We start from the raw sequence: 27,701 nt of genomic DNA on the forward strand, positions 1-27,701 counted from the left end.
GTGTCAGCACATTGGTTTGTGTGTGTGTGTGTGTGTGCGCGTGCGTGCGTGCGTTACCTCTGAGTCTCTGTAGTTTTCCGCTGGTCTGGGTGAGCAGCTCCTTGACCTCCTGCTGGAGTAGCTCCGCCCTCTTCTTGGCATCAGACACGCCCTCTGCCTTTGTCACCACCAAGCCCTCCACAAAACTGTACTGACCCTTCACCTCCGAGTCAAACTCCTACACACAACAAAACAAACACACCCACACAAAGCAGAACACACACTGAGAACGGGTAACAACATAATTGGCAGGTAAAATGCTGGGCTGGGTGTGCGCGCGTGCGTCTATCTATGTGTGTGTACCTGCAGGGCCTGCTCTGCGTCCTGCCTGGCGGTCTCAGACAGTCTCTCAGTGTTCTGTGTGCGGTGGCTGGTGTCCAGGCTGCTCTCTCTCAACAGAGTCACGTCTCTCTCCAGCTGCAGCAGACGCTGTGTGGCGTTACTCAGACGCAGCTCTGACTCTGCCGTCTCCGACTCCACCTAGAAACACAACAACCCATATATGTATTCATGCACAGACGCAAACACACATACACGTATTGTTCTTCTATCCTCGTGGGGACCTAAAATGAATTTCCATTCAAAATTCTATTTTCCCTAAACCTAACCCTTACCATAAGCCTAACCCTAATCTTACCCCTAACACTAACCTAAACCTAAACTTAACTCTTAAGCTTGAAATAGCCTTTGTTTTACTATCCTTGTGAGGGACTTTTGGGAATTTTAGGTCCCAACAAGGATAGAAGAACCAACACACACACACACACTACACACTACACACTACACACTTTTAGAGACCTTGCATGGAATGTGTATTTATACAAAACTCCCAAATTTTAGACACAATTAAAGCCCTGGTCACAGGTGACTTACAGATGTGATGAGGATAAGTGTTCCCCTGGTGTTGTTGTGGGCCTTCTTGACGGCGTCGATGGCAGCATTCTGAGCACGCTCAGTTGTATCCAGAGCCTCCTTCACCAGGGCAGCTGTCTCCTTCACCTCAGACGCCTCCTGACTGAGAGACAGAGAGGAGATTGTATGTGAGTGTGTGCGAGTGTGTGTCTTATCGATCTGGTTCAAGTGTGTGTGCATTCATTAGTGTGTGTGTGTGTGTGAGAGAGTGTGTGTGAGCCTGTGTGTGTGTGTGTGTGTGTGTGTGTGTGTGTGTGTGTGTGTGTGTGTGTGTGTGTGTGTGTGTGTGTGTGTGTGTGTGTGTGTGTGTGTGCATGAATTCATGCATGCGTGCATCTTACCTGGCAGTGCGAGCCTGCTCCAGCAGCCTCTCTGCAGCGTGTATGTCGTTGGCACTCTGACTGAGGATGTCCTCCACGCTGGTGAGGGCTCCCACCCTGTCTCTGATCTCCTTGGTCAGGGCTTCCAGCTGCCCGGGCGACGTGGGCATCTCCAGGGCCAACACCTCGTTCGACACCGCTTCGATAACCTCCACGTTGGCACGGCCGTCTGTCACCATGGAAACAGAGCTAATTAGACTCAGACAGCCATACACAGGTGATCTATCACAATCAATTCGAATCACAATCATAACCAATCACTCACATGGGGAAAGAAGAGCTGGAGCCCTGATTGTCTATGAATCAGTGATCATTTAGTTAGTCTGTACAGTACATTGAAAGATTGAGGCCTGGTCTTTGGAAAAATGTGTGTATACTCACTAGTGAGTAGGTCTCGTATCTCCTTGATGAAGCTGCGGAGCTGCTCGTTGGTGTGCTCCACTCTATCTCGGCTCTGGTTGGACTTCAGCAGCACCTCCCGAGCACTCAGCTTGGCCTTGTCCGCATGCACCTTCACCTCCCACACCTAGAGGGCGCCACAGGACTAGTTAACTCAAACACAGTAAGGTAAACATTCCTCAACGCTTGTGCCGGAGCAAGCAGATATTCTATGCTCTTTAGTTACTATGATAATAATGTAAGATAACCTGACTATATTCATGTAGGGCTGAATCATAACTAAACAGCTGTATTACACAAAGTTATATGCATGAATCTCAAGTTAGGATTCGGCTCAGAGTGTAAAAAACTACAGTCCCTACCAATCTAGAGAGCTTATCCACTTCCTGCATGGTGGACAGGATTTCCTGGTCGAAGTCCTTGGCTGTTTTCAGAGTGCTTCGTGTCTGTGTGACCAGACCGTCACACCCGTCTCCACCACAGCGATGGGTGCCGTCCTCCGACACACACCCCACCCCTCCACAGGGTGACGCAGCACACCCCTCCTCCCCACCAGCCGCTCCACATGTCTGCACAGAGAGAAAACACACCAATCGGGTTAGAGCACTAGAAAACCAGGGACCAATCAAAAAGCATTGTGGTAAAGAAGTGTGACGATAATTGACTACTTTTTTTTATTTAACCTTTATTTAGGTCAGACTTACCTGCTTACTGAGCTTTGATAGGTCAAGAGTGTCGAGCTCCGTGGTAAGCCTCTCCAGTCTCTCTTTGTGTTTCTGTTGTCTCAGGTCAAACTCCGCCTGGTTCTGGCTCAGTCTGGCCTCCGCTTCACGCCGTATTGTAGCCGACTGTTCCAAAGTGTTGTCGGGGTAACTGGTGGTCCGATTGACACGGATCTCCGCCCCCTTAGACTCAAAGTGGGCATCGGTGATGGTGTCCATCGCTCCTGCCATACACATATAAAACACACACACATAAACAGGGGTGTGTCAGAACTAGTAATGATGTCATGCATACTGTACCCCCTCTCTCACCCTCTGTCCCTTTCTTTCTCCTCTCTCACCCTCTATGTTAGAGTTTTTCACAGTCTTTATGTGGTCTCCAATGTCTTTGACTGTTCTCTCAAGCCCTTGGGCCTGCTCTCTCAGTGTGTCCAGACTGGCCTCGGTGTAGTTGGCATTTACAACGAGACGGGACAGGGAATCCTCTGAGACGCTCAGCCTCTCGTTCAGGTCTGCCACCATCTCACTGTTGCAGACACACGCACGCACAGAATAAGTTGACATGGACTGATCATAACATCAAGTATACAAACAGAACCCTTGGTGCTGTGTGTTTCAATGTGTAAATGTGTGTATGCAAGCGCACGTGTTTGTGTGTACATACGTGACCTGCTGCACCATCTGTTGTACATCTTCCATTTTCTGTATAGCAGGGTTGTTCTCTACTATCTCACTGATAGCTTTAGCACTAATCTCCAGACTGCTAACGGTGTCTGTGTACGGCGCCGTCACCCCATTGGTCTGGAGCTCTGTCACATGATCCTTCAAACGCTGAGTCTGGTTGGTCAGTTCCCCTACCACGCGGTCCCACTCGCCGAAGCACTGGTGGCATCGTTGGCAGGCGGGGAACTCCCCATGGTACCCTCTGGCACACTGGTTACACCTGGGCCCAGACACACCCTCCACACACACACACTGGCCGGACGAACGGTGGCACTGCTCGCTGGCGATGCCACGCAGGTCACAGTCACACGCTGGAGGGTGAGGGAGAGAGAGAGAAAGAGGAACAGGAGAAGAGAGAAAAGGGTTAAACACACACACATACCTATACTTGACTTAAGGTGAAAACAGCGGTGATGATGGAAAGGAAATGAGGGTACAAGGAAATTAACTCAAAGTAATATGAGAACAGGTCTGTGCCCTTTAACCCCCCCCCCCCCCCCTAGGAAAACAGAGGTACTGAAAAACTATAATATCAACGGCTCAACAGTCCTGGGCTGAGAGTAAATGAACGCACGGGTAGCCTTGACCTCTAAACTCTATCCCCATTTTGACCCCCCAGTCTGAAGCACAGCAGAGACGAGCCCTCTAACCTCTAAAGTGGAGGAGAGGAGAAGGAGAGGAATAGAGTGATGGAGTAAGTCACAGTGAAAAGATGTGGGGAATGGAGAACAGGAAAAGGGTGCATATAAGCGGTTAACACCCATTACTGTTGCCTGAGCTTTTGAAGAGGGTGATTGATGCACCAACAAAAAACGAAGGATTCAACATACAATTGTAAGGCAACCAGCTGCAATAGGATTGTGACTTTGCTCAACATTTGGTGTACAAACTACTAAGAACACCTGCTCTTTCCATGATATAGACTGACTATGATCCCTTATTGATGTCACTTGTTCAATCCACTTCAATCAGTGTAGATGAAGGGGAGGAGACAGGTTAAAGAAGGAGTTTTAAGCCACGGATTGTGTATGTGTGCCATTCAGAGGGTTAATGGGCAAGACAAAATATTTATGTGCCTTTGAACAGTATGTGCCAGGCGCACCGGTTTGTACCAAGAACTGCAACCGTGCTGGGTTTTTCCACACTCAACAGTTTCCCGTGTGTATCAAGAACGGTCCACCAACCAAAGGACATCCAGCCAACTTGACACAACTGTGGGAAGCATTGGGGTCAATATGGGCCAGCATCTCTGTGAAACACTTTCAACACCTTGTAGAGTCCATGTCCATTGAGGCTGTTCCGAACAGGTAACACGATAATCACAGCCACATGCGTGGTCGGGTTGTGCCTGTGCCAATGACCGTGGCGTCTTAATTCACACACGCACAGACGCCGTTGTCAAGCCTGTCACTTTACCTCTGACCTCATAAATCAGACCATGACATGATCCTCTTAACCCAGACATGGTGTCAATCAAACATTTCTCTGTTTATCTCTCTCTTTCAAACACACACACAGTCATACACATTCACACACATGCACGCAGTACGCACACAGTGCGCTGAGAGGGCGAGGACAGTGGCAGGAGGTCAGACTAACTTTACAGGCAATTTGGGAATACTGCAGGAATTCCCAAGCCACAGGAATAAGATCACAACTAAGACAGGATTCCCAGGATTCCTCCTGATTTCTGGAACATCTGGCTCTGATTCTCCAAGGAGTTATTCCCAGAAATTCACCCTCAAAATCTCCCTCCCTCCTCTCTCTCTCTCTCTCTCTCTCTCTCTCTCTCTCTCTCTCTCTCACCGTCTCTCTGAGGTTGTGCCAACTTCTATGAGATATACATTTCTCCAGATGCAGTGATTGATGGAAACTGGCCTGTTTGTCAGTCAGTTGTTCAGCAGACAATAAACCATGTAGAGATGAAGACAGGGAGGAGAAATGTAGAGCCAACTAACACCGGACTGGTGACACACATGCACACACTGACACAAGGACAGACATACGCACGAATGCACACACACACACACAAACAAACACAAACACACAGAGACGGACACATTGTCTTGGAAATTCAGTACTGAGAGAGATTTGGTCATTTCCTCAATCATCTTTATTTAATATCGATTAATTATTGCAATAATGAGGCTGGTCGACCCCCCCCCCCCACCCTTGAGTGTTGGACCGAGTAACCTAACCTAAGTTTACATACACCTTAACCAAATATATTTAAACTCAGTTGTTCACAATTCCTGACATTTAATCCTAGTAAAAATTCCCTGTCTTAGGTCAGTTAGGATCACCACTTTATTGTAAGAATGTGAAATGTCAGAATAATAGTAGAGAAAATTATTAATTTCAGCTTTTATTTCTTTCATCACATTCCCAGTGGGTCAGAAGTTTACATACACTCAATTAGTATTTGGTAGCATTGCTTTTCAATTGTTTAACTTGGGTCAAACGTTTCGGGTAGCCTTCCACAAGCTTCCCACAATAAGTTGGGTGAATTTTGGCCCATTCCTCCTGACAGAGCTGGTGTAACTGAGTCAGGTTTGTAGGCCTCCTTGCTCACACACGCTTTTTCAGTTATGCCCACAAATGTTCTATAGGATTGAGGTCAGGGCTTTGTGATGGCCACTCCAATACCTTGACTTTGTTGTCCTTAAGCCATTTTTCCACAACTTTGGAAGTATGCTTGGGGTCATTGTCCATTTGGAAGACCCATTTGTGACCAAGCTTTAACTCCTGACTGATGTCTTGAGATGTTGCTTCAATATATCCACATAATTTTCCATCCTCATGATGTCATCTATTTTGTGAAGTGCACCAGTCCCTCCTGCAGCAAAGCACCCCCACAACATGATGCTGCCACCCCCGTGCTTCACGGTTGGGATGGTGTTCTTCGGCTTGCAAGCCTCCCCCTTTTCCTCAAAACATGACGATGGTCATTATGGCCAAACAATTCTGTTTTTGTTTCATCAGACCATAGAACATTTCTCCAAAAAGTACGATCTTTGTCCCCATGTGCAGTTGCAAACCGTAGTCTGGCTTTTTTATGGCGCTTTTGGAGCAGTGGCTTCTTCCTTGCTGAGCGGTCTTTCAGGTTATGTCGATATAGGACTCGTTTTATTGTGGATATAGATACTTTTGTACCTGCTTCCTCCAGCATCTTCACAGGGTCCTTTGCTGTTGTTCTGGGATTTATTTGCACTTTTCGCACCAAAGTACATTCATCTCTAGGAGACAGAACGCGTCTCCTTCCTGAGCGGTATGACGGCTGCGTGGTCCCATGGTGTTTATACTTGCATACTTTTGTTTGTACAGATGAACATGGTACCTTCAGGCATTTTGGAAATTGCTCCCAAGGATGAACCAGACTTGTGGAGGTATACCATTTTTTTTTGGAGGTCTTGGCTGATTTCTTTTGATTTTCCCATGATGTCACGCAAAGAGGCACTGAGTTTGAAGAGAGGCTTTGAAATACATCCACAGGTACACCTCCAATTGACTCAAATGATGTCAATTAGCCTATCGGAAGCTTCTAAAGCCATGACATCATTTTCTGGAATTTTCCAACCTGTTTAAAGGCACAGTCAACTTAGTGTATGTACACTTCTGACCCACTGGAATTGTGATACAGTCAATTATAAGTGAAACAATTTGTCTGTAAACAATTGTTGGAAAAATGACTTGTGTCATGCACAAAGTAGATGTCCTAATCGACTTGCCAAAACTATAGTTTGTTAAACAAGAAATTTGTGGTGGTTGAAAAACGAGTTTTAATGACTCCAACCTAAGTGTATGTAAACTTCCGACTTCAACTGTATGGCTGACACGAACAATGCTCAGTCATGGTTGGTTCAACCCCCCCTCCCCTCATGCAGATTGGAACATCATAAGCCACTCCGGGTTCATCCTGTCGTTATCTGCACGTGGGTTGTTGTCTTAACCCCACCCTGGCTTAGTTTCCCAGATGCAAGGATGATTTTGAGACAATGAGGGATTGTTCTACTCCTAAACTATCTCTAGTAAAACACATTCTTGTCTCTGTAATGCAGTCTTTAACCCATTTGTCAGCTCAAGCCATCTCCAGTGACCATACACCCAGATTAGCTGCAGGGAACTAGAGTGGAGACCATAAAAACACAGACACTAACAGGACAGAAATATCCTTCTATCTATTAAGCATTAATTGCTAACTATTAATATCAAACAAATCAGGTAAATATGTAATTTTTCTATCACAACATGCGTGCACACAATGTTAAAACAGCACGGGTGCATGAAAGCCAATTCAGTATCTCCAGAGACATCCACTCTGCTGGAGTCTGATAACACACACACACGTACTGTACACACACGCTGTGAGAAAACTGTAATGCTGCAAAAAAATATATAAAACCCGGCTTCCAGCACAGTCACCCAGGGGAACCACCGGTCATGAGAACGAGACCATGAGAGATGTTTACTCAAACTCTAAGAGACAGATTCACAACACACAGAACCCCTCCCTAAGAGTGTTTCTCCAGACCCCAGTAAATTCGGAAGGAGACCCACTTGGAGAGGAAGCAATGACGCACTAAGATACCCTGTTGCACATGTTTCAGCTTCATGGTGCACACAAGTTTAAGGCAGTCATGGGAACGAATCCACACACACACTTTGTACTTTCTACTGCTACTCATAATCCCAGCCAGAGATATTTACCTTGACATTTGACCTCAGGATCTCCCCAGAACTTATCTCGGCATTCGTTGCATTTTCTTCCACCGAAACCTGGCCTGCATGAGCACTGCCCCGACAGCTAGAAAACACACAACAAAACACGTCAGCATTATGAACATGCATTATACACTGAGAGTACAAAACATTGAGAACACCTAATATTGAGTTGCCCCCCCCAGCTTCAATTCGTCGGGCATGGACTCTACAAGGTGTTGAAAGCGTTCCACAGAGATGCTGGCCCATACAGACTCCAATGCTTCCCACAGTTGTGTCAAGTTGGCTGGATGTCCTTTGGTTGGTGGACCATTCTTGATACACACAGGAAACTGTTGAGTGTGAAAAACCCAGCAGCGTTGCAGTTCTTTGAACAAACCGGTGCGCCGGGCACATACTACCACACCCTGTTCAAAGGCACTTAAATCTTTTGTCTTGCCCATTCACCCTCTGAATGGCACACATACAAAATCCATGTTTCAATTGTCTCAAGGTTACAAAATCCTTCTTTAACCTGTCTCCTCCCTTTAATCTACACTGATTGAAGTGACTTTAACAAGTGACATCAATAAGGGATCCTAGCTTTCACCTGGATTCACCTGGTCAGCCTATGTCATGGAAAGAGCATAATGTTTTGTAAACTCAGTGTACCATCTCTAGGTTAGAGGAGGGTCTCCTTGCTACACACTGTACAATGGACAGTGGCCTGTATTGTATACAGAGTCTCAGAGTAGGAGTGCTGATCTAGAATCAGATCCTTCTGTGCATATAATCTTTTTCAGTATAATCTAAAAGGGAAATCTGATCCTATATCAGCATTCCTATTCTGAAACTATTTGTGAATATGGTCCAGGGTGTTTGCAGCACAAAAAAAACATGTCTGTATTAAAAAATAATAATGAATTACTATTGGGTCTAGCTCTCTCCTGTTCTTAGCCCATAAATGGCTGATGGAGTTTCTCTCTGTCCCTGAGTGGAATGTTTGTTTAGTAACCCTAAAGTGTATTCTAACCCTTCCTTCCTCTATGGAACTCAGCCAGTAAACACACTACTCCTGCTGACAGTAAGTGTTTCCCAACCAGGAAAATGGTGTGCTTTCTAATCAGAAAAAACTGAGCCCAGGCCCTAGTTACATGAGCTATCAAACCGCTGCAACTTATACAGAACGCGACAGCCTGCCTGTTTGAAAACCATCCCAAGTTATCCCATATCACCCTGCTCCACCATAAACTCCACTGGCTTCCAGTTGAAGCTCGCATCCACTACAAGACCATGGTACGAAGCAGCAAGAGGAACTACCCCTCCCTACCTTCAGGCTATGCTCGAACCCTACACCCAAACCCGAGTACTCTGTTCTGCCACCTCTAGTCTCTTGGCCCTCCCACTACTAAGGGGGGGCAGCTCCCACTCAGCCTAGTCAAAGCTCTTCTCTGTCCTGGCACCCCAATGGTGGAACCAGCTTCCTCCTGAAACTTGGACAGCAGGGCCTGGCCATCTTCTGAAAACATCTGAAACCCTACATATTCAAATAGTATCTTAAATAATCCCACAGCACGTTACGGCTTAAGTTTAAAATGTATTAAATAAAATAAAATCCTCATCAATCTACACACAATACCCCATAATGACAAAGTTAATTTTTTTTTTTTAAATGTTGGCAAATTCAAATGTTATTTATATGGTGGATACAACCTTCCCAACTCTGCAGATTTTGGTGTTAAGAGATAGATGGGAGGGGTTGAATGGAGCTGAAGGTTGGGACTAATAAAAACAAGATAACTCATGTAAAACATACTGTGCCCATAAAACGTATATAGGTTAAGAACTTTTGTGAAAGAGTACAGTTTGAAAGATATGGCAAATAGAAATCAAACCGGATGGACATCAGAAAGAGATGGGAGAGGTTGAGGGTAGAGGAAGGACAGGAGTAAAAACAAACAAAATATAACTATTGTAAAATAGATTGTGTCTATAAAATATAGTATGTATAAGCTGGAAATACAGGCCTAAGTGTTGTTGTTCACTAGTTTGCTCCAATTGGGGGAGGGGTGGAGGGTAAAGAGAATATATATATATATATATATATATATATATATATATATATATATATATATATATATATATATATAAATATATATATATATATATATATATATATATACACACACACATATACATATACACACACACACACACTACCGGTATATACACTACCATTCAAAAGTCTGGGGTCACATAGAAATGTCCTTGTTTTTGAAAGAAAAGCACATTTTTGTCCATTAAAATAACATAAAATTGATCAGAAATACGGTGTAGACATTGTTAATGTTGTAAATGACTATCGTAGCTCGAAACGGCAGATTTTTTTATGGAATATCTACATAGGCGTACAGAGACCCATTATCAGCAACCATCACTCCTGTGTTCCAATGGCACGTTGTGTTAGCTAATCCAAGTTTATCATTTTAAAAGGCTAATTGATCATTAGAAAACCCTTTTGCAAATTATGTTAGCACAGCTGAAAACTGTTGTACTGATTAAAGAAGCAATAAAACTGGCCTTCTTTAGAGTAGTTGAGTATCTGGAGCATCAGCATTTGTGGGTTCGATTACAGGCTCAAAATGGCCAGAAACAAAGACCTTTCTTCTGAAACTCGTCAGTCTATTCTTGTTCTGAGAAATGAAGGCTATTCCATGCGAGAAATTTCCAAGAAACATAAGATCTCGTACAACGCTGTGTACTACTCCCTTCACAGAGCAGCGCAAACTGTCTCCAACCAGAATAGAAAGAGGAGTGGGAGGCCCCGGTGCACAACTGAGCAAGAGGACAAGTACATTAGAGTGTCTAGTTTGAGAAACAGACACCTCACAAGTCCTCAACTTGCAGCTTTATTAAATAGTACCCGCAAAACACCAGTCTCAACGTCAACCGCGAAGAGGCGACTCCGGGATGCTGGCCTTCTAGGCAGAGTTCTTCTATCCAGTGTCTGTGTTCTTTTTCCCCATCTTAATCTTTTCTTTTTATTGGAAAGTCTGAGATATGGCTTTTTCTTTGCAACTCTGCCTAGAAGGCCAGCATCCCAGAGTAAAAACAAACAAAATAGAACTATTGTAAAATAGACTGTGTCCATAAAATGTATATAGTATGTATGAGCTGTAAATAAAGGCCTAAGCGTTGTTGTTCACTAGTTTGAGGGGTGGTAGGTTTGGAGGGTAAAGGAAATATATATATTTTTAAGATATACAGTTGAAGTCGGAAGTTTACATACACCTTAGCCAAATACATTTAAACTCAGTTGTTCACAATTCCTGACATTTTATCCTAGTAAAAAGTCCCTGTCTTAGGTCAGTTAGGATCCCCACTCTATTTTAAGAATGTGAAATATCAGAATAATAGTAGAGAAAATTATTTATTTCAGCTTTTATTTCTTTCATCACATTCCCAGTGGGTCAGAAGTTTACATACACTCAATTAGTATTTGGTAGCATTGCCTTTAAATTGTTTAACTTGGGTCAAATGTTTTGGGTAGCCTTCCACAAGCTTCCCACAATAAGTTGGGTGAATTTTGGCCCATTCCTCCTGACAGTGCTGGTGTAACTGTGTCAGGTTTGTAGGCCTACTTGCTCGCACACGCTTTTTCAGTTATGCCCACAAATGTTCTATAGGATTGAGGTCAGGGCTTTGTGATGGCCACTCCAATACCTTGACTTTGTTGTCCTTAAGCCATTTTGCCACAACTTGGAAGTATGCTTGGGGTCATTGTCCACTTGGAAGACCCATTTGCGACCAAACTTCCTGACTGATCTCTTGAGATGTTGCTTCAATATATCCACATAATTTTCCATCCTCATGATGCCATCTGTTTTGTGAAGTGCACCAGTCCCTCCTGCAGCAAAGCACCCCCACAACATGATGCTGCCACCCCGTGATTCACGGTTGGGATGGTGTTCTTCGGCTTGCAAGCTTCCGCCTTTTACCTCCAAACATAACAATGGTCATTATGGCCAAACAGTTCTGTTTTTGTTTCATCAGACCAAAGGACATTTCTCCAAAAAGTACGATCTTTGTCCCCATGTGCAGTTGCAAACCGTAGTCTGGCTTTTTTTAATGTCGCTTTTGGAGCAGTGGCTTCTTCCTTACTGAGCAGCCTTTCAGGTTATGTCGATATAGGACTCGTTTTACTGTGGATATGGATACTTTTGTACCCGTTTCCTCCAGCATCTTCACAAAATCCTTTGCTGTTGTTCTGGAATTTATTTGTTTTTTTTGCACCAAAGTACGATCATCTCTGGGAGACAGAATGCGTTTTCTTCCTGAGCGGTATGACGGCTGTGTGGTCCCATGGTGTTTATACTTGCGTACTATTGTTTGTACAGATGAACGTCGTACCTTTAGGCGTTTGGAAATTGCTCCCAAGGATGAACCAGACTTTTTCTGAGGTCTTGGGTGATTTCTTTTGATTTTCCCATGATGTCAAGCAAAGAGGCACTGAGTTTGAAGGTAGGCCTTGAAATACATCCACAAGTACGCCTCCAATTGACTCAAACGATGTCAATTAGCCTATCAGAAGCTTCTAGAGCCATTACATCATTTTCTGGAATTTTCCAAGCTGTTTAAAGGCACAGTCAACTTAGTGTTTGTAAATGTTTGACCCACTGGAATTGTGATACAGCGAACTATAAGTGAAATAATCTGTCTGTAAACAATTGACAAAACTATAGTTTGTTAACAAGAAATTTGTGGAGTGGGTGAAAAACGAGTTTTAATGACTCCAACCTAAGTGTATGTAAACTTCCGACTTCAACTGTATATATATACACTACCGGTATATACACTGCCGTTCAAAAGTTTGGGGTCACTTAGAAATGTCCTTGCTCTTCGACCTTTGCCTCTCCTGAGTCCGTAAGGGAGTTGCAGCAATGAGACAAGACTGTAACTACCAATTGGATACCACGAAATTGGGGGGAAAAAGTACAACAACTAAAAAATTCAAGGCACACTTAACCAGCATTCTGCAGCGAAACGCCATCCCATCTGGTTTGGGCTTTGTGGGACTATCATTTGTTTTTCAACAGGACAATAACCCAACACACCTCCAGGCTGTCTAAGGGCTATTTTACCAAGAAGGACAGGGATGGAGTGCTGCATTAGATGACCTGGCCTCCACAATCCCCCAACCTCAACCAAATTGAGATGGTTTGGGATGAGTCGGACCGCAGAGTGAAGGACAAGCATCCAACAAGTGCTCAGCCTATGTAAAAACTCCTTCAAGACTGTTGGAAAATCAATCCAGGTGAAGCTGGTTAAGAGAATGCCAAGAGTGTGCAAAGCTGTCATCAAGGCAAAGGGTGGCTATTTGAAGTATCTAAAATATAAAATATATTTTGATTAATTAAACACTTTTTTGGTTGCAACATGATTCCATATGTGTTATTTAGTAGTTTTGATGTCTTCACTATTATTCTACAATGTAGAAAATAGTAAAAATAAAGAAATACCCTTGAATGAGTAGGTGTTTTTGACCTGTAGTGTAAAAAAAATATATGGGGGATTGGAAGTGATGCAGACAATTACATTGAAGCTACAATCTATCTGCATATCAAAGCTGATCTACCAACATTTTTTTTTTTTACAAAAATAAAAATAAATATAAGGTCCCACAGTTGACAGTGCATGTCAGAGCAAAAACCAAACCACGACGTCAAAGTAATTCTCCGTAGAGCTCCGAGACAGGATTGTGTTGAAGCACAGATCTGGGGAAGGGTACCAAAAAAATTCTACAGTGTTGAACATCCCCAAGAACACAGCGGCCTCCATAAGTCTTACATTTAATACGTTTCGAACCGCCAAGATTCTTCCTAGATCTGGCCGCCCAGCCAAAATGAGCAATTGGGGGAGAAGGGCCTTGGTCAGGGAGGTGACCAAGAACCCGATGGTCACTCTGACGGAGCTCCAGAGTTCCTCTGTGGAGATGGGAGTCCTTCCAAAAGGACAACCACCTCTGCAGCACTCCACCAATCAGGGCTTTATGGTAGAGTGGCCAGACGGAAGATACTCCTCAGTAAAAGGCACATGACAGCCTGCTTGGAGTTTGCCAAAAGGCACCTAAAGGACACTCAAACCATGAGAAACAAGATTCTCTGGTCTGATGAAACCAAGATTGAACTCTTTGGGCTGAATGACAAGCGTCGCGTCTGGAGGAAACCTGACACTATCCCTACATTGAAGCATGGTGGTGTCAGCATCATGCGGTGGGGATGTTTTTCAGCGGCAGTGACTGGGAGACTAGTCAGGATCGAGGAAAAGATGAATGGAGCAAAGAACAGAGATTCTTAATTAGAGCCTGCTACAGAGCGCTCAGGACCTCAGACTTGGGAAAAGGTTCACCTTCCAACAAATTAATAACCCTAAACACACAGCCAAGACAACGCAGGAGTGGCTTTGGGACAAGTCTCTGAATGTCCTTGAGTGGCCGAGCCAGAGCCCGGACTTGGACCCGATCGAACATCTCTGGAGAGATCTGAAAATAGCTGTGCAGCAGTGCTCCCCATTCAACCTGACAGAGGTTGAGAGGATCTGCAGAGAAGAATGGGAGAAACTCCCCAAATACAGGTGTGCCAAGCTTGTAGCGTTGAACCCCAAGAAGACTTGAGGCTGTAATCGCTGCCAAAGGTGCTTCAACAAAGTACTATTTAAATGTGATATTTCCAGCTTTTTTTTTTTTATAAATGTGCAAAAAGGTCTAAAAACCTGTTTTTGTTTTGTCATCATGGGGTATGGTGTGCAGATTGATGAGGGGGGAAAAATGTCATCCATTTTAGAATAAGGCCGTAACGTAACAAAATGTTGAAAAAGTCAAGGGGCCTGAATAGTTTCCGAATGTACTGTAGATATTGAAACAACCAAATTCAAAAAAATCCTACCTGCAATAGAGCATGCTGGGCAATATGATAATGACAGGCGTAGTTTTAGTTCAACTCTGGTTATTAACACCAACGCTGGGGTTCTTTTACACCACTGAGTGTTAATTGAACACTTAGATTTAATTTAACACCTGAATCAACACTAGAAATGTTACACTGAAAATCAACACTAGGTAACACTGGCCAATTTGCTTGGTATAGATGGGTTGGGTGACTACACGGGGTGTGGGTGTTGTTTTGGAAGGATGGGGTAAAGGTGTGGTCAGTTGTGGCCCTCACCTCGTTACACGACGTTCCAAATGAGTGGGTTTGGTCACAGTCACAGGTCTGGCAGCCCTGTCCACTTCCTATGTTGAACGTATCAGGGGCACAGCGGTCACAGTTTTGGCCAATCACGTTAGGCCGGCAGGGACACTGGCCAGCCTGCAGGTCACAGTGACACTCCCCCGGGGACGGACACGCCTCCGACGTCGTGCCCACTGAATAACACATACACCCTATAGAGAGAGAAAAACAGTTACACACACATACACACACATAGACACACACACACACACAAACACTACATATATATATATATATATATATATATATATATATATATATATATATATATATATATATATATATATATATATGTAGTGTTTGTGTGTGTGTGTGTGTCTATGTGTGTGTATGTGTGTATATATATATATATATATATACACACACTGTCTAATTGTACTCACTCCTGCAACTCTGGGTGGCGGCGTTGCCGTAGTAACCCAGCTTGCAACGCTGGCAGCCATAGCCCTCGGTATGGTGCAGGCATTTGAGGCAGACGCCTGTGCGAGCGTCGCAGGACCCCGGGTCCAGCTGGTCAATGTTGTCGTTACACTGGCAGGGCAGACAGCGCCCGGTGGGCACCTGGGGGTTACCATAGTGACCTGGGGCACACTCGTCACACCTGGCTCCTACAGAAGGGAAGGAAAGGTAAATTCAGAACTGTTTACACACACACACACACACACACACACAGTTATAGATCTGTAAGGAAGCAGAACTGTCCATAGGCTGCAGTGTTTAGTATAGCGCAGTCATAGCACAATTGTAAACGCTCATAAAAGTCGTAAACAGTCATAAACAGTTACAGGCAGTGGGGACTGGCTTCCTGTTCCAGTGAGAGAAGTATCTGTGGGGTTTGTCACACACTCACTGTCCCTGTAGTTACTACCTGCCCATTATGACCAAGACCAGGGGGGATTCAGCTAGCTCTGTCATTTCAGGGAAAATGTGTACTAGGACTGGGAGAACAGTGTGTGACGTGGTGTGTGTGTATCTAACCTCTGTATCCAGGGCTGCAGACACAGACCAGCTGGTAGTTGTTGGCGGTCTGGTAGCAGCCGTCTGCATACTGGCGTCCGCTCCCCGGCCCGTCTGGACACATGCAGGGGCGGCAGTGACCCCCCAAACCCAACACTGGGTCGCCATGGTAACCATCCAGACACCTGTAGGTATGGGGTAAGACATGATAAGAGGCACGGAAAACACACACACACACAAACACGCTTGGTACTGATAAGAGAAAGCATGACAGTGAAATATGCAGTTGTGCCCTACACTGTGGTTTGGTGTGCGGTATATTAGCTAGCTGCTATTTTTAATATGGTACAATTTCACACAGTACCTTTCACACATGTGCCCGGTGGTGAAGGCGCGGCAGCCCTGGCACTCCCCAGTCTGAGAGTGGCAGTAGTCGCTGTTGCCGTTGCACTGGCAGGGCCGGCATTGAGGGAAGCCCCAGTAGCCTGGCAGGCAGTGGGCACACTGACGCCCTGATGCCCCTGGCACACACTCACACTGACCTGTGGCCTCGTGGCAGAAAGCGTTCACAGAACCTACAGGATTACACTCACAGGCTGGGGAGAGAGGAGGGAGAGCAGGGAGGGAATAGCAGGGAGAGGGGAAGGAGGGGTGGGGGAAAGAGGAAGAAGAGGGGGGAAAGAGAGTGGGAAAGGGATATAAAATACCACACAAGTTGGAATCTCAACTCCAGTCTCAACATAACCCTCCCCCTGACCTTTAACCTCTGACCCCATGCTTGTCTGTCACTCACGTCTGCATCCTGAGGGGCTGAACAGGAAGGTGGCGGGGGCACAGCGGTCACAGTTCCTGCCCGCCATGTTGGGCCGACACCGGCACTGCCCGCCTCTGGGGTCGCACACCGCACTGAGCGAACCCTGGGAGTCACACTGGCACGCTAGAGAGCAGAAGGAAAACAGGGGGGAAGGGGAGAGGGAGAGAGTAAAAGAGGGGGGAAAGATAGGGGAGATGTGGGAAAGAGAGAGACAGAGAGAGACAGCGAGAGAGATAGAGAGGAACGCAGCAATGCGAGTTGTTGTTGCCGTATGAGTATTAGGAATGCTTCAGGAAGCAAATTATTGCTTACTAATGATAAACAGAGACTCTCTCACACACAAACATACAGACTACACCCCCTTCCATCGAACCCTACACACACAGCCCCCACCCCACCCAGCCCCGTCTCCTACCCATAGCCCCCTGGTGTAGCAGGGCAGAGACACTGAAGATGTAGTCGTTGCAGATGTCCGTCATGGGGCTTTTGATGACGCTCTGGCTGCTCTCCAGACAGCGATACCTCTGGAACGTATCCCACGCCCCCTCGCCCCGAGAACCCTCAAACAACTCCAGCTCACGCACCCGTGGAATCAACACCAACTAGAGGGAGAGAGAGGGGAGGAGGGAGGGAGGGAGAAGGGGAGGGTAGGAGGAGAGTAAGTAAGAGATGGATAAAGACAGAGGGCTTGTCGTAGAGATACTACAAGTCTGTTATTCCACACTACATTGACTCTATAACATGACTACAACAGGGATGTTTTCCATACCGACTCGTGTGTGTCTGTGTGTCAGCGGAAACGACAGTTTATCAGACTGTATGGAGCGCGGTTTGCGACTGTTACTTACGGAGTCGATGAGTGTGTAGGGGCTTTGGACGTCACTGAGAGAGGAGTAGAGAGGCAGACTGAGACGCAGGGTGTAGTTCCGTCCCTTGTCCAGACACACAGGCCTCGGGAGCACCACATGTCTGAAACACACACACAGAGGAGAGTAAGGTGTACGGTTGGAACGACAATAGAGGCGGTGAGTGTGTGTGTGTGTGTGTGTAAAGATGGTGTATGAAGGTGGAAGTAAGGGTGTATTGTAGGGACTTAGGGAGGAGATGTGTGCCACTTGGGTACCTACCTGGATTCTGGAGGAAGAGACACCAACTGCTGATCTCCTCCTGGTAGCGTGTTTTCACATGGACTGACTGGCTGTCCCATTCTCATTGAGTAAGGACGTATCACTCTGATCTCCACCTGCTCCCACTGCTCAGGCAACTACAGCAACACACACACGCAATATCACACATTGCAGACAGTAGAGCAAACTGTGTAAGTATGTGTGTGTTCGCGTGTTCTTATGTGTGTGTGTGTGTGTGTGTGTGTGTTTGCATGTTCATATGTGTTTTACCTGTGGTTCATAGCGGATCAGCATGTCGTAGTCCATGGAGTCAGGTATGTTGTTGATGTGGAACTCCAGGTGGGCTCCCTCAGGTACGTTGACAAACCCTGCCCCTGTCCAGGTAGGACTACGGTTCAGAGGATAGGGCCTGGGAACCACCTTCACACCCTGAGAGAGAGATACGACCGATTTAGAAAGACAGAGAGATTGAAAGCGAGAGGTCAACACACACACACACACACTCACAGGGCCGTGCTTGGCGTCCTCAGCCTCATAGGTGTAGTGGTCCAGGGCGATGAAGTAGAATCCTGACTCCACCTGGTCACAACGCCTCCCATACACGTGTTCTCGACACTGACACTGGCCTGATATCGGAGAACAACTAGAGATGGAGGGAGAGAGAGGGGGAGGAAGAGAGAGAGGGGATAATAGGGAGAGAGATATATAGGGAGAGCAACAGAATGACAAACTGATTGTTCGTAAATATCCAATACCTACAGATACATTACTGCAACAATGCATTTCGGGCGGGGTGGAATTAGGAAGAGTAGTTGTGCTGTGATTGGATCATATGAGTAGAGACATGATGTGATTGGTTAAAACATACTCATTGTTGATGGCTCCGCCCGGGTCGCAGTCACATGGTCTGCAGCCGTCCATGTCATTACTCAGCCCCCAGTGATGCGGCTGCAGGAACAAATGAATAGTTATATAAACGCACACACACTGCAGACACACGGTGATGTGGTCGGTAAGTCCCTCACCAGACACTGGTCACAGTTCCTGCCGGTGACAAGGCGTTTGCAGAAGCAGTTTCCTGTGTCCATGTCACATGGGCTCCCTCCAGGCAGCGTGCCCAGAGGGTTACAGGTACACTCTGCCAAAAACACACATCAAATAAACAATGAGAGACAAAAAGATGTGTGTGTGTGTGTGTGGGTGTGTGTGTGTGTGTATTAGACTCACGCAGGCAGCCGTTTGGTCCCTGTCCCAGGCCGTAGTGTCCCTGTCTACAGTGGTCGCAGCGTTCTCCCTCCACACTGGTCTTACAGCGACACTGTCCTGTTATCAGACCAGCAGACACATCTGTCCTGCCATCACACACACCACCCTGCAGGGAGCCCGCAGGGTCACAGCTACACGCTACAGACAGAGGGAGAGGGAGGGAGGTGAGCGAGAGAAAAAGACAGGAAGGAATGTGAGGGGACAGGGAGGGTAGGAGGGAGAGCGATGAGGGAGTTGAAGGAGACAGAAAGAGTTTGGGGAGGGTATTGGAGATGGAGAGACGAAGGAGAGCGAGAGAAGAGGACAGAGACTCCAACAATAAATTCAGACTTTTAAGTTCAGAGACAGAGATCAAAGGGAGAGTTGAGAGTTGAAACTTGACAGGTCAGTGGTCAAAGGTGAGGCCAGCAAACTCCTGGCCCTTGTCATAGGTCACAGACAGACAGTGACGTACGTTCACAGATGTTGGGGTCTCTCAGGTCTCTTTCGGGGTGCTGGTAGTAGAAGGGTCTGCACTGCTCACACTGACGCCCCATGGTCTTGTGTTGACACTCATCACACACTCCTCCACTCACGTTCCCCGTAGACAGATACACAGCCATGTCAAAGTGACATGACCTGGAGTGGTGGTTACACTCGCACACTGGGAGAAGGAGAGAGAGACGGAGAGATAGAGAGATGGAGAATGGAGAGGGAGAGAGAGACAGAGAGATAAAGAGAGGGAGAGGGGCCAGAGAGCGAGAGAAATAGAGAGAATATTTGGTTTAAACATATTTTGCACTTCAAAAGACACTATCAACAGGACGGAATGAGGGAGATTCCTGTTGAATAGTTAGATATATCTGGAACGGAATGATCCAGACTCTGTATATATCTGGCACAGTGTGATCAGTGTGTGTGTGTGTAAGTGTCTCACTCTTGCAGGCATTGGTGTTGTGTCCCTCTGCAGGCCTCCAGGGCAGGTCGTTGTAGAAGTTCTTACAGTGCTCACAGTTCAGACCCTCTGTGTTGTGGTTACACATACAGTGACCATGGACCTGGATACACGAACGCACACGCACACACAGACAGAGAGAGAAACACTAGTGTTAGAGGCGCTAGCACCAAAGACTAGAGAAAAGTAACTTGAGTCATCTCCCTCAATGGTCAGACAACCTATTAGGAGAACGTGTGTGTGTCGTGTGTGTATGTTGTATTGTGTGTGTATGTGCGCGTCTGTTTCACTCACCATGCCCTCTGTGCCTACATGTATCCCATCGACAGGGGAACACTTGGAGGCATGTCCGTAGCAGAAGCAGTTGCCGCGGACGACCATGTCGAAGAGGGCATAGTAGTATTTCTCCGTGACCTCGTCTCTGGAGTCCAGCAGGTTGTCACCCAGTGTGTGGAGCTTACTAAACTGGACACGCAGGTTAGTGATCTTCAGCATGTCTACACACACACAATCAGAATAAAGGTACACTTATTACCAGTCATAATGTAACGGCCCATCTCAAACAGCAGTGGTACGTTATAGGAATGTTTCTGTAGGTTACTGTGTCTTTATATTAGGTTCTGGATCTTCACCAAGCTCATCTCTACGACCTCTGACCCTAAAGATGTGGGATCCTCCTTCTGAAGGCTCCCTACACCCTACACACACATTCACCGCATACTTAACATGAGGGGCCCTCTGTGTACGTGTGTGTGTGTGTGTGTGTGTGTGTGTGTGTGTGTGTGTGTGTGTGTGAGTATGGGTATGAATGAGGCACCTAAAGTGTGTGTGTGTGTGTGTGTGTGTGTGTGTGTGTGTGTGTGTGTGTGTGTGTGTGTGTGTGTGTGTGTGTATGTATTTGTGTGTGTAGCTTCTACATGTGAAATTCCATAAGAGGTGCCAGGATAACCTGACCTCTAACCCCGCCCTGCTGTGTTGCCTTGGCAACCGCCACTACTCAGACTTTGGTTTTTACACTTAGAAAATGATTTGTTGCAGTACTAACTGGATCGTATGTAGCCAATGAGATATGCCACCTCTGGCCTGGTGTTGTACTGTAGTTACTTACTCTGTATCCTGGGACTGTAAGGGTCTTCAATCTCAAACGCTGGGTCCAGCACCCTGAATATCACCTGATAGAAAGGGGTAGAGAGGGACAGAGATAAGGATTGTAAAAATGTAAGTTTCCTAGGTTGTAATTCAATGAGAGACTAACTCTGAAGCATTATGGAGCCACATCTTCTACCCCATTCCTTGCAAAAGCTCAAAGGCCACACAGATGCACACCTCTCCCTCTGCGGACGGCTCTATGTCAGAGTAGCGAGAGTCACAGATGATGTCGTCCACTTTGACCATGGGTCCCACGGATATCCCAGGGAAGGCGGACTCACAGTCGTAGCTATAGTAACGGTACACCTGCCACTTCTTCCCAAAATCCATGGAACGCTCGATCACCATGGTAGCCGGACGGAATGTCTATCAATCAAAGAGATCATTCTAATTCGTAACACAGAAATACAACAAATATAAAGGAATAGATTCTTGACCACGTGACCCAAACATGGAAAACTCTGTGTCCTAATATTATAACACAGAAAGAAAGAAAAAGAGCAAACGAGAACAAGAATGAAAGAGAGAGGAGAGTCCAGACCAGACCAGAGACACATGGAGGTTCTAAAGGAAGCCGAATAGACTCAATACACTGATGCCAGCAGTACAGAGTATAGTGTTTTACAGCAGCCCTCTCTACCATCCATCTCAAGAGAATAGAGAGATTTTCCCCATACCTCGAACACAGCTGTGAGTGTGTGTGAGTGTGTGTGTGTGTTTGTGTGTGGCCACCTTAAAGGTCATGATGAGATGTGTGAAGTGGAACTCAGCTTCCAGGTTCAGTTGAATGGTCACATTCTCCACACCTGCAGCACAGGGAAACAAACACACAACACACACACTGAGAAAGACATCCCATGACAAACATATCCTGCTTTATGTCAAGAGTTACAGACCCATAAAACACATTAGTGGGTCTGCCAAAATCTCTGCTAACACACACACACACAGGAAATTTGACCAAGTCAATTGGTCTTTCTACCACACCCATGTGACGAATTGATCCGTTGCCGTGGTAACATGTGCGTAGTGGGATCTCATAGGGACTAATGCAGCGGTATAAGGAAATCCCAACCCCTGCTTTTCCGTGTTTCGTCCTGCCCGGTATTCCCGGACCATCTGGGCATCTGGCTGCGGCTCCTTCCATGACTCAACAATGGACACTTTATCCTCCACATCTGTCAGAAGACTCAGCAATGAATAAACAAACCCACGGTGTGTGTGTGTGTGTGCATGCATGGGCTATGTGAGTTTGTGTTAGTGTTACGACTGTGTGTGTGTGTACATGGGAAAGCCAGTCCAGTTCCCATGCTCTCAGACAAGAATACCTCAGTCTCTCATTATGTTGCACAGTTGCAAGTATGTGTGCGAGGGAGTGTGTGTGCATGTGTGTATTACAGGGAACAATGTGGTCATGTCAGCAGTGTTGATATACAGCTGTTTCTAAAACCTGTTCACTTGAGCATACCTGTATATCCTCTGCCCTGAAGCCTGCTCTGATTGACTGAGCTGTGTTGCTCTGATCTACTCGCCGTACCGCCCCCTGTTCCCATGAGAACACATTTAGCACACACTGACCATTCTCTCACAGCTGGACTTCACCATGACACACACACACACACACACATTTGTTTTACTATCCTTGTGGGGACCAAACAATTGATTCCCATTCAAAATCCTATTTTCCCTAAACCTAACCCTATTTGGATTCCCATTAGCTTTTGCAGAAGTAGTGGCTACTCTTCCTGGGTTCTACAAAAAACACAAAACATGACAAATAACAAAACACTGATACACTGATGGACAAGGACACTAACACAAATTTTAAATACAACGATATACAAACATTACAACAAAGAAATTATATAAACAATACAACTAAAAAAATGATGTGTGTGTTAGTGTGTGTTTATTTGTGTGTGTTTGTCCCCTCACGGTCCCTTCAGTTCCATGAGTTGTTGTTTAATAAAAAAAATTAACATCATTTTGCTGTTTGCTTTAGTAATTGGAGATGGAAGGGAGTTCCATGCGATCATGGCTCAGAATAAAACTGTGTGTTGCCGTCTATTTGTTTTGGACTTGGGAACTGTGAAGAACCCCCTGGTGGCATGTCTTGTGGGTTATGCACCTGTACATAGCCCATCTGTAAATAGCCCATCCAACTACCTCATCCCCATACTGTTATTTGTTTCTTTATTTTGCTCCTTTGCACCCCAGTATCTCTACTTGCACATTCATCTTCTGCACATCTATCACTTCAGTGTTTAATTGCTATATTGTAATTATTTTGCCACTCTGGCCTATTTATTGCCTAACTCCCGTATCTTACCTCATTTGCACTCACTATATATAGACTTTTTGTTTTCTTTTGTTCTACTGTATTATTGACAGCATGCTTGTTTATTCCATGTGTAACTCTGTGCTGTTGTTTGTGTCGCACTGCTTTGCATTATCTCGGCCAGGTCGCAGTTGTAAATGAGATCTTGTTCTCAACTAACCTACCTGGTTAAATAAAGGTGAAATAAAAAATAAAAGTATGTATGGGTGTCTGAGCTGAATGTTATTTTATTATGGAGACAATCTGGAATTTGTCACAGTAATATTTCTTATAAAAACTAGAAAAGAAGCAGAGGATCTCTCGTCAACACTGAACCAGGAAAGACTGCCATGTCGATGTTAGTTCTGTATGCGCAGTTAAGGGCAAGGCTTGCTGCATTGTTTTGAGCCAGCCACAGCTTGTTAGGTCTTTCTTTGCTGCACTTGACCATATTACCAGACAGTAATCAATAAGGGACAAGACCAGAGCCTGAACAACTAGTACAGTTGATGTGTCAAAAACGCAGAACATCTTTTAATAACAGACATACCGCTCCCCATCTTCACAGCAACTTTGTCAATTTGACTTGACCATGATAAATGACCATCCGATGTTATACCTAGGAGTTTAGCTTCCTCAACTTGCTCAATAGTCACACCCTTTATGTACAACTCCAGTTGAGGTTTAGGTCTTAGAGAATGTTTTGAACCAAATACAATGCTTTTAGTTTTTGTCACGGCCTGATCTGTTTCACCTGTCCTTGTGCTTGTCTCCACCCCCTCCTGGTGTCGCCCATCTTCCTAATTATCCCCTGTGTTCTCTGTCTGTTTGTTGCCAGTTCGTCTTGTTCGTTCAAGTTTACCAGCATTTTTCCTGTCAGCGCCTATCGCTTCCCATTCTCTCTTTGCTAGTCCTCGCGGTTTTGACCTTTGCCTGTCCTGACCCTGTACCTGCCCGCCTGACCCTGTGCCTGCCCGCCTGACCCTGTGCCTGCCCGCCTGACCCTGAGCCTGCCTGCCTGACCCTGAGCCTGCCCGCCTGACCCTGCCCGCCTGACCCTGAGCCTGCCCGCCTGACCCTGTGCCTGCCCGCCTGACCCTGTGCCTGCCCGCCTGACCCTGTGCCTGCCCGCCTGACCCTGTACCTGCCCGCCTGACCCTGCCTGCCCGCTGTCCTGTACCTTTGCTCCACCTCTGGATTACTAAAACCTGCCAGTCCCTGACCCAGAGTCCGCCTGCCGTCCTTTTCCTTACCCTGGATGTTCAACCCCTGCCGGTCTTGACCCGTCTTTGCCTGCGCCTGTTGCTACAATAAACAGTGTTACTTCAACAGTATTTAACTTCTTATGGCTTGGGGGAAGTATTTCGACGTCTGGATGAAAAGCGTGCCCAAAGTTTAACTGCCTGTTACTCAGGCCCAGAAGCTAGGATATGCATAGAATTGGTAGATTTGGATAGAACACACTCTAAAGTTCCCAAAACCGTTGAAATGATGTCTATGAGTATAACAGAACTGATATGGCAGGTGAAGATCTGAGGAAAATCCATCCGGGAAGTGGGATTTTTTTTTGATGTGGGAAGTTTTCAATTGAATGCCTATTGAGTTTCTAATGGGTTAGGACCCAGATTGCAGTTCCTATGGCTTCCACTAGATGTCAACAGTCTTTAGACATTGTTTAAGGCTTGTTTTCTGAAAAATGAAGAAGAATGAGACCTTCTGTCAGTGGACTGAGGAAGCATGCAGTGCTGGTTTGCGCACATGACCAAGTGTGCACCCTTCGTTGTTTTTCCTTTCTATTGAATACGCTATTGTCCGGTTGAAATATTATTGAGTATTTAGACAATTGACAACGTGAGGATTAATTATAAAAATCGTTTGACATGTTTCAACAAACTTTACCGGTACTATTCGGACGTATTCGTCTGCGTGTTTTGACCGCCTTTGAGCCAGTGGATTACTGATCACAACGCGCCAACAAAACTGAGTTTTTTGGATATAAAGAGGGACTTTATCGAACAAAACAAAAATGTATTGTGTAGCTGGGACTCCTGTGACTGCAACCAGATGAAGATCTTCAAAGGTAAGTGATTAATTTGATCGCTATTTCTGACTTTCGTGACTCCTCTAATTGGTTGGAAAATGTTTGTATGCTTTTGGAAGCGGGGCGCTGTCCTCAGATAATCACATGGTGTGCTTTCTCAGTAAAGCCATTTTTAAATCTGACAGAATGCAAGTATTGAAAGACTGCCTACTGAAGGAAGGTGAACATTAAAGCAGCGCCCGAACAGGGACTTGAACCCTGGACCCTCAGATTAAGAGTCTGATGCTCTACCGACTGAGCTATTCGGGCTCTGAATTGACTTATTTTCATACACCTAACCTGTCGGGCTGAGGCACGTGCTGACGAGGGGGCATTGTCAGATGGAACATTTCCCCAGAGAACCAGGCCTCCATTCCAAATGATACAGTCAACGAAATCTGAACTAGGCATCCCCTCCAAAGATACAATTTGTCCAAGACCTCGTGGCGCAACGGTAGCGCGTCTGACTCCAGATCAGAAGGTTGCGTGTTCAAATCACGTCGTGGTCAGGGTTTTTATGTGTGCAATCTCTAACTTCTTTAAACAGCGAAGTCATTGAATCAGCACAAGTGCCAATGTGGCTTACAGTACAAATCTCGAACGAAAACAACCAAACCAATGCTGCTTTCAATGACAATTGTCTCTCATAAAAGCCTGGCACACTGCAAATTCCCAGATCAGATGATGCTCTGTGATTGATTGACAGACTTAAATCAGTCTTTGAACACGGATTTTAACTTCTTATGGCTTGGGGGAAGTATTTCGACGTCTGGATGAAAAGCGTGCCCAAAGTTAACTGCCTGTTACTCAGGCCCAGAAGCTAGGATATGCATAGAATTGGTAGATTTGGATAGAACACACTCTAAAGTTCCCAAAACCGTTGAAATGATGTCTGTGAGTATAACAGAACTGATATGGCAGGTGAAGATCTGAGGAAAATCCATCCGGGAAGTGGGATTTTTTTTTGATGTGGGAAGTTTTCAATTGAATGCCTATTGAGTTTCTAACGGGTTAGGACCCAGATTGCAGTTCCTATGGCTTCCACTAGATGTCAACAGTCTTTAGACATTGTTTAAGGCTTGTTTTCTGAAAAATGAAGAAGAATGAGACCTTCTGTCAGTGGACTGAGGAAGCATGCAGTGCTGGTTTGCGCACATGACCAAGTGCGCACCCTTCGTTGTTTTTCCTTTCTATTGAATACGCTATTGTCCGGTTGAAATATTATTGAGTATTTAGACAATTGACAACGTGAGGATTAATTATAAAAATCGTTTGACATGTTTCAACAAACTTTACCGGTACTATTCGGACGTATTCGTCTGCGTGTTTTGACCGCCTTTGAGCCAGTGGATTACTGATCACAACGCGCCAACAAAACTGAGTTTTTTGGATATAAAGAGGGACTTTATCGAACAAAACAAAAATGTATTGTGTAGCTGGGACTCTTGTGACTGCAACCAGATGAAGATCTTCAAAGGTAAGTGATTAATTTGATCGCTATTTCTGACTTTCGTGACTCCTCTAATTGGTTGGAAAATGTTTGTATGCTTTTGGAAGCGGGGCGCTGTCCTCAGATAATCACATGGTGTGCTTTCGCAGTAAAGCCATTTTTAAATCTGACAGAATGCAAGTATTGAAAGACTGCCTACTGAAGGAAGGTGAACATTAAAGCAGCGCCCGAACAGGGACTTGAACCCTGGACCCTCAGATTAAGAGTCTGATGCTCTACCGACTGAGCTATTCGGGCTCTGAATTGACTTATTTTCATACACCTAACCTGTCGGGCTGAGGCACGTGCTGACGAGGGGGCATTGTCAGATGGAACATTTCCCCAGAGAACCAGGCCTCCATTCCAAATGATACAGTCAACGAAATCTGAACTAGGCATCCCCTCC

At 45.6% G+C, this 27,701-nt stretch overlaps 1 protein-coding gene and 3 non-coding genes across 4 annotated transcripts in view; 1 reads left to right on the forward strand and 3 right to left on the reverse strand.

The window, feature by feature from the left end:
* LOC115180075 (laminin subunit beta-1) overlaps positions 1–27,701 on the reverse strand; it is a 61,722-nt gene that overhangs the window by 680 nt on the left and 33,341 nt on the right. Inside the window, exons 5-33 of the mRNA XM_029741973.1 lie at positions 22,142–22,215; positions 21,587–21,775; positions 21,369–21,432; positions 20,555–20,757; positions 20,243–20,363; positions 19,781–19,969; positions 19,288–19,464; positions 19,086–19,198; positions 18,929–19,008; positions 18,568–18,703; positions 18,331–18,489; positions 18,061–18,197; positions 17,782–17,902; positions 17,349–17,535; positions 16,913–17,056; positions 16,484–16,715; positions 16,141–16,304; positions 15,546–15,770; positions 15,097–15,314; positions 7,883–7,979; positions 3,117–3,486; positions 2,794–2,978; positions 2,435–2,676; positions 2,093–2,299; positions 1,713–1,857; positions 1,293–1,500; positions 913–1,054; positions 343–519; positions 58–217 (exon numbers count right to left, since the gene is read on the reverse strand). Coding sequence (XP_029597833.1) covers positions 58–217; positions 343–519; positions 913–1,054; positions 1,293–1,500; positions 1,713–1,857; positions 2,093–2,299; positions 2,435–2,676; positions 2,794–2,978; positions 3,117–3,486; positions 7,883–7,979; positions 15,097–15,314; positions 15,546–15,770; positions 16,141–16,304; positions 16,484–16,715; positions 16,913–17,056; positions 17,349–17,535; positions 17,782–17,902; positions 18,061–18,197; positions 18,331–18,489; positions 18,568–18,703; positions 18,929–19,008; positions 19,086–19,198; positions 19,288–19,464; positions 19,781–19,969; positions 20,243–20,363; positions 20,555–20,757; positions 21,369–21,432; positions 21,587–21,775; positions 22,142–22,215 — 4,866 coding nt within the window. The remainder of the gene's footprint in view (positions 1–57; positions 218–342; positions 520–912; positions 1,055–1,292; positions 1,501–1,712; positions 1,858–2,092; positions 2,300–2,434; positions 2,677–2,793; positions 2,979–3,116; positions 3,487–7,882; positions 7,980–15,096; positions 15,315–15,545; positions 15,771–16,140; positions 16,305–16,483; positions 16,716–16,912; positions 17,057–17,348; positions 17,536–17,781; positions 17,903–18,060; positions 18,198–18,330; positions 18,490–18,567; positions 18,704–18,928; positions 19,009–19,085; positions 19,199–19,287; positions 19,465–19,780; positions 19,970–20,242; positions 20,364–20,554; positions 20,758–21,368; positions 21,433–21,586; positions 21,776–22,141; positions 22,216–27,701) is intronic.
* On the reverse strand, positions 26,004–26,076 carry trnak-cuu (transfer RNA lysine (anticodon CUU)). The gene has a single exon. It is a non-coding gene; the product is annotated as a tRNA-Lys (tRNA).
* trnaw-cca (transfer RNA tryptophan (anticodon CCA)) lies at positions 26,244–26,315 on the forward strand. Its single transcript has one exon. It is a non-coding gene; the product is annotated as a tRNA-Trp (tRNA).
* Positions 27,481–27,553, reverse strand: trnak-cuu (transfer RNA lysine (anticodon CUU)). Its single transcript has one exon. It is a non-coding gene; the product is annotated as a tRNA-Lys (tRNA).

The sequence above is a fragment of the Salmo trutta genome, chromosome 40, assembly GCF_901001165.1.
Source record: "Salmo trutta chromosome 40, fSalTru1.1, whole genome shotgun sequence".
In the NCBI taxonomy this organism is placed as follows: Eukaryota; Metazoa; Chordata; class Actinopteri; order Salmoniformes; family Salmonidae; genus Salmo; species Salmo trutta.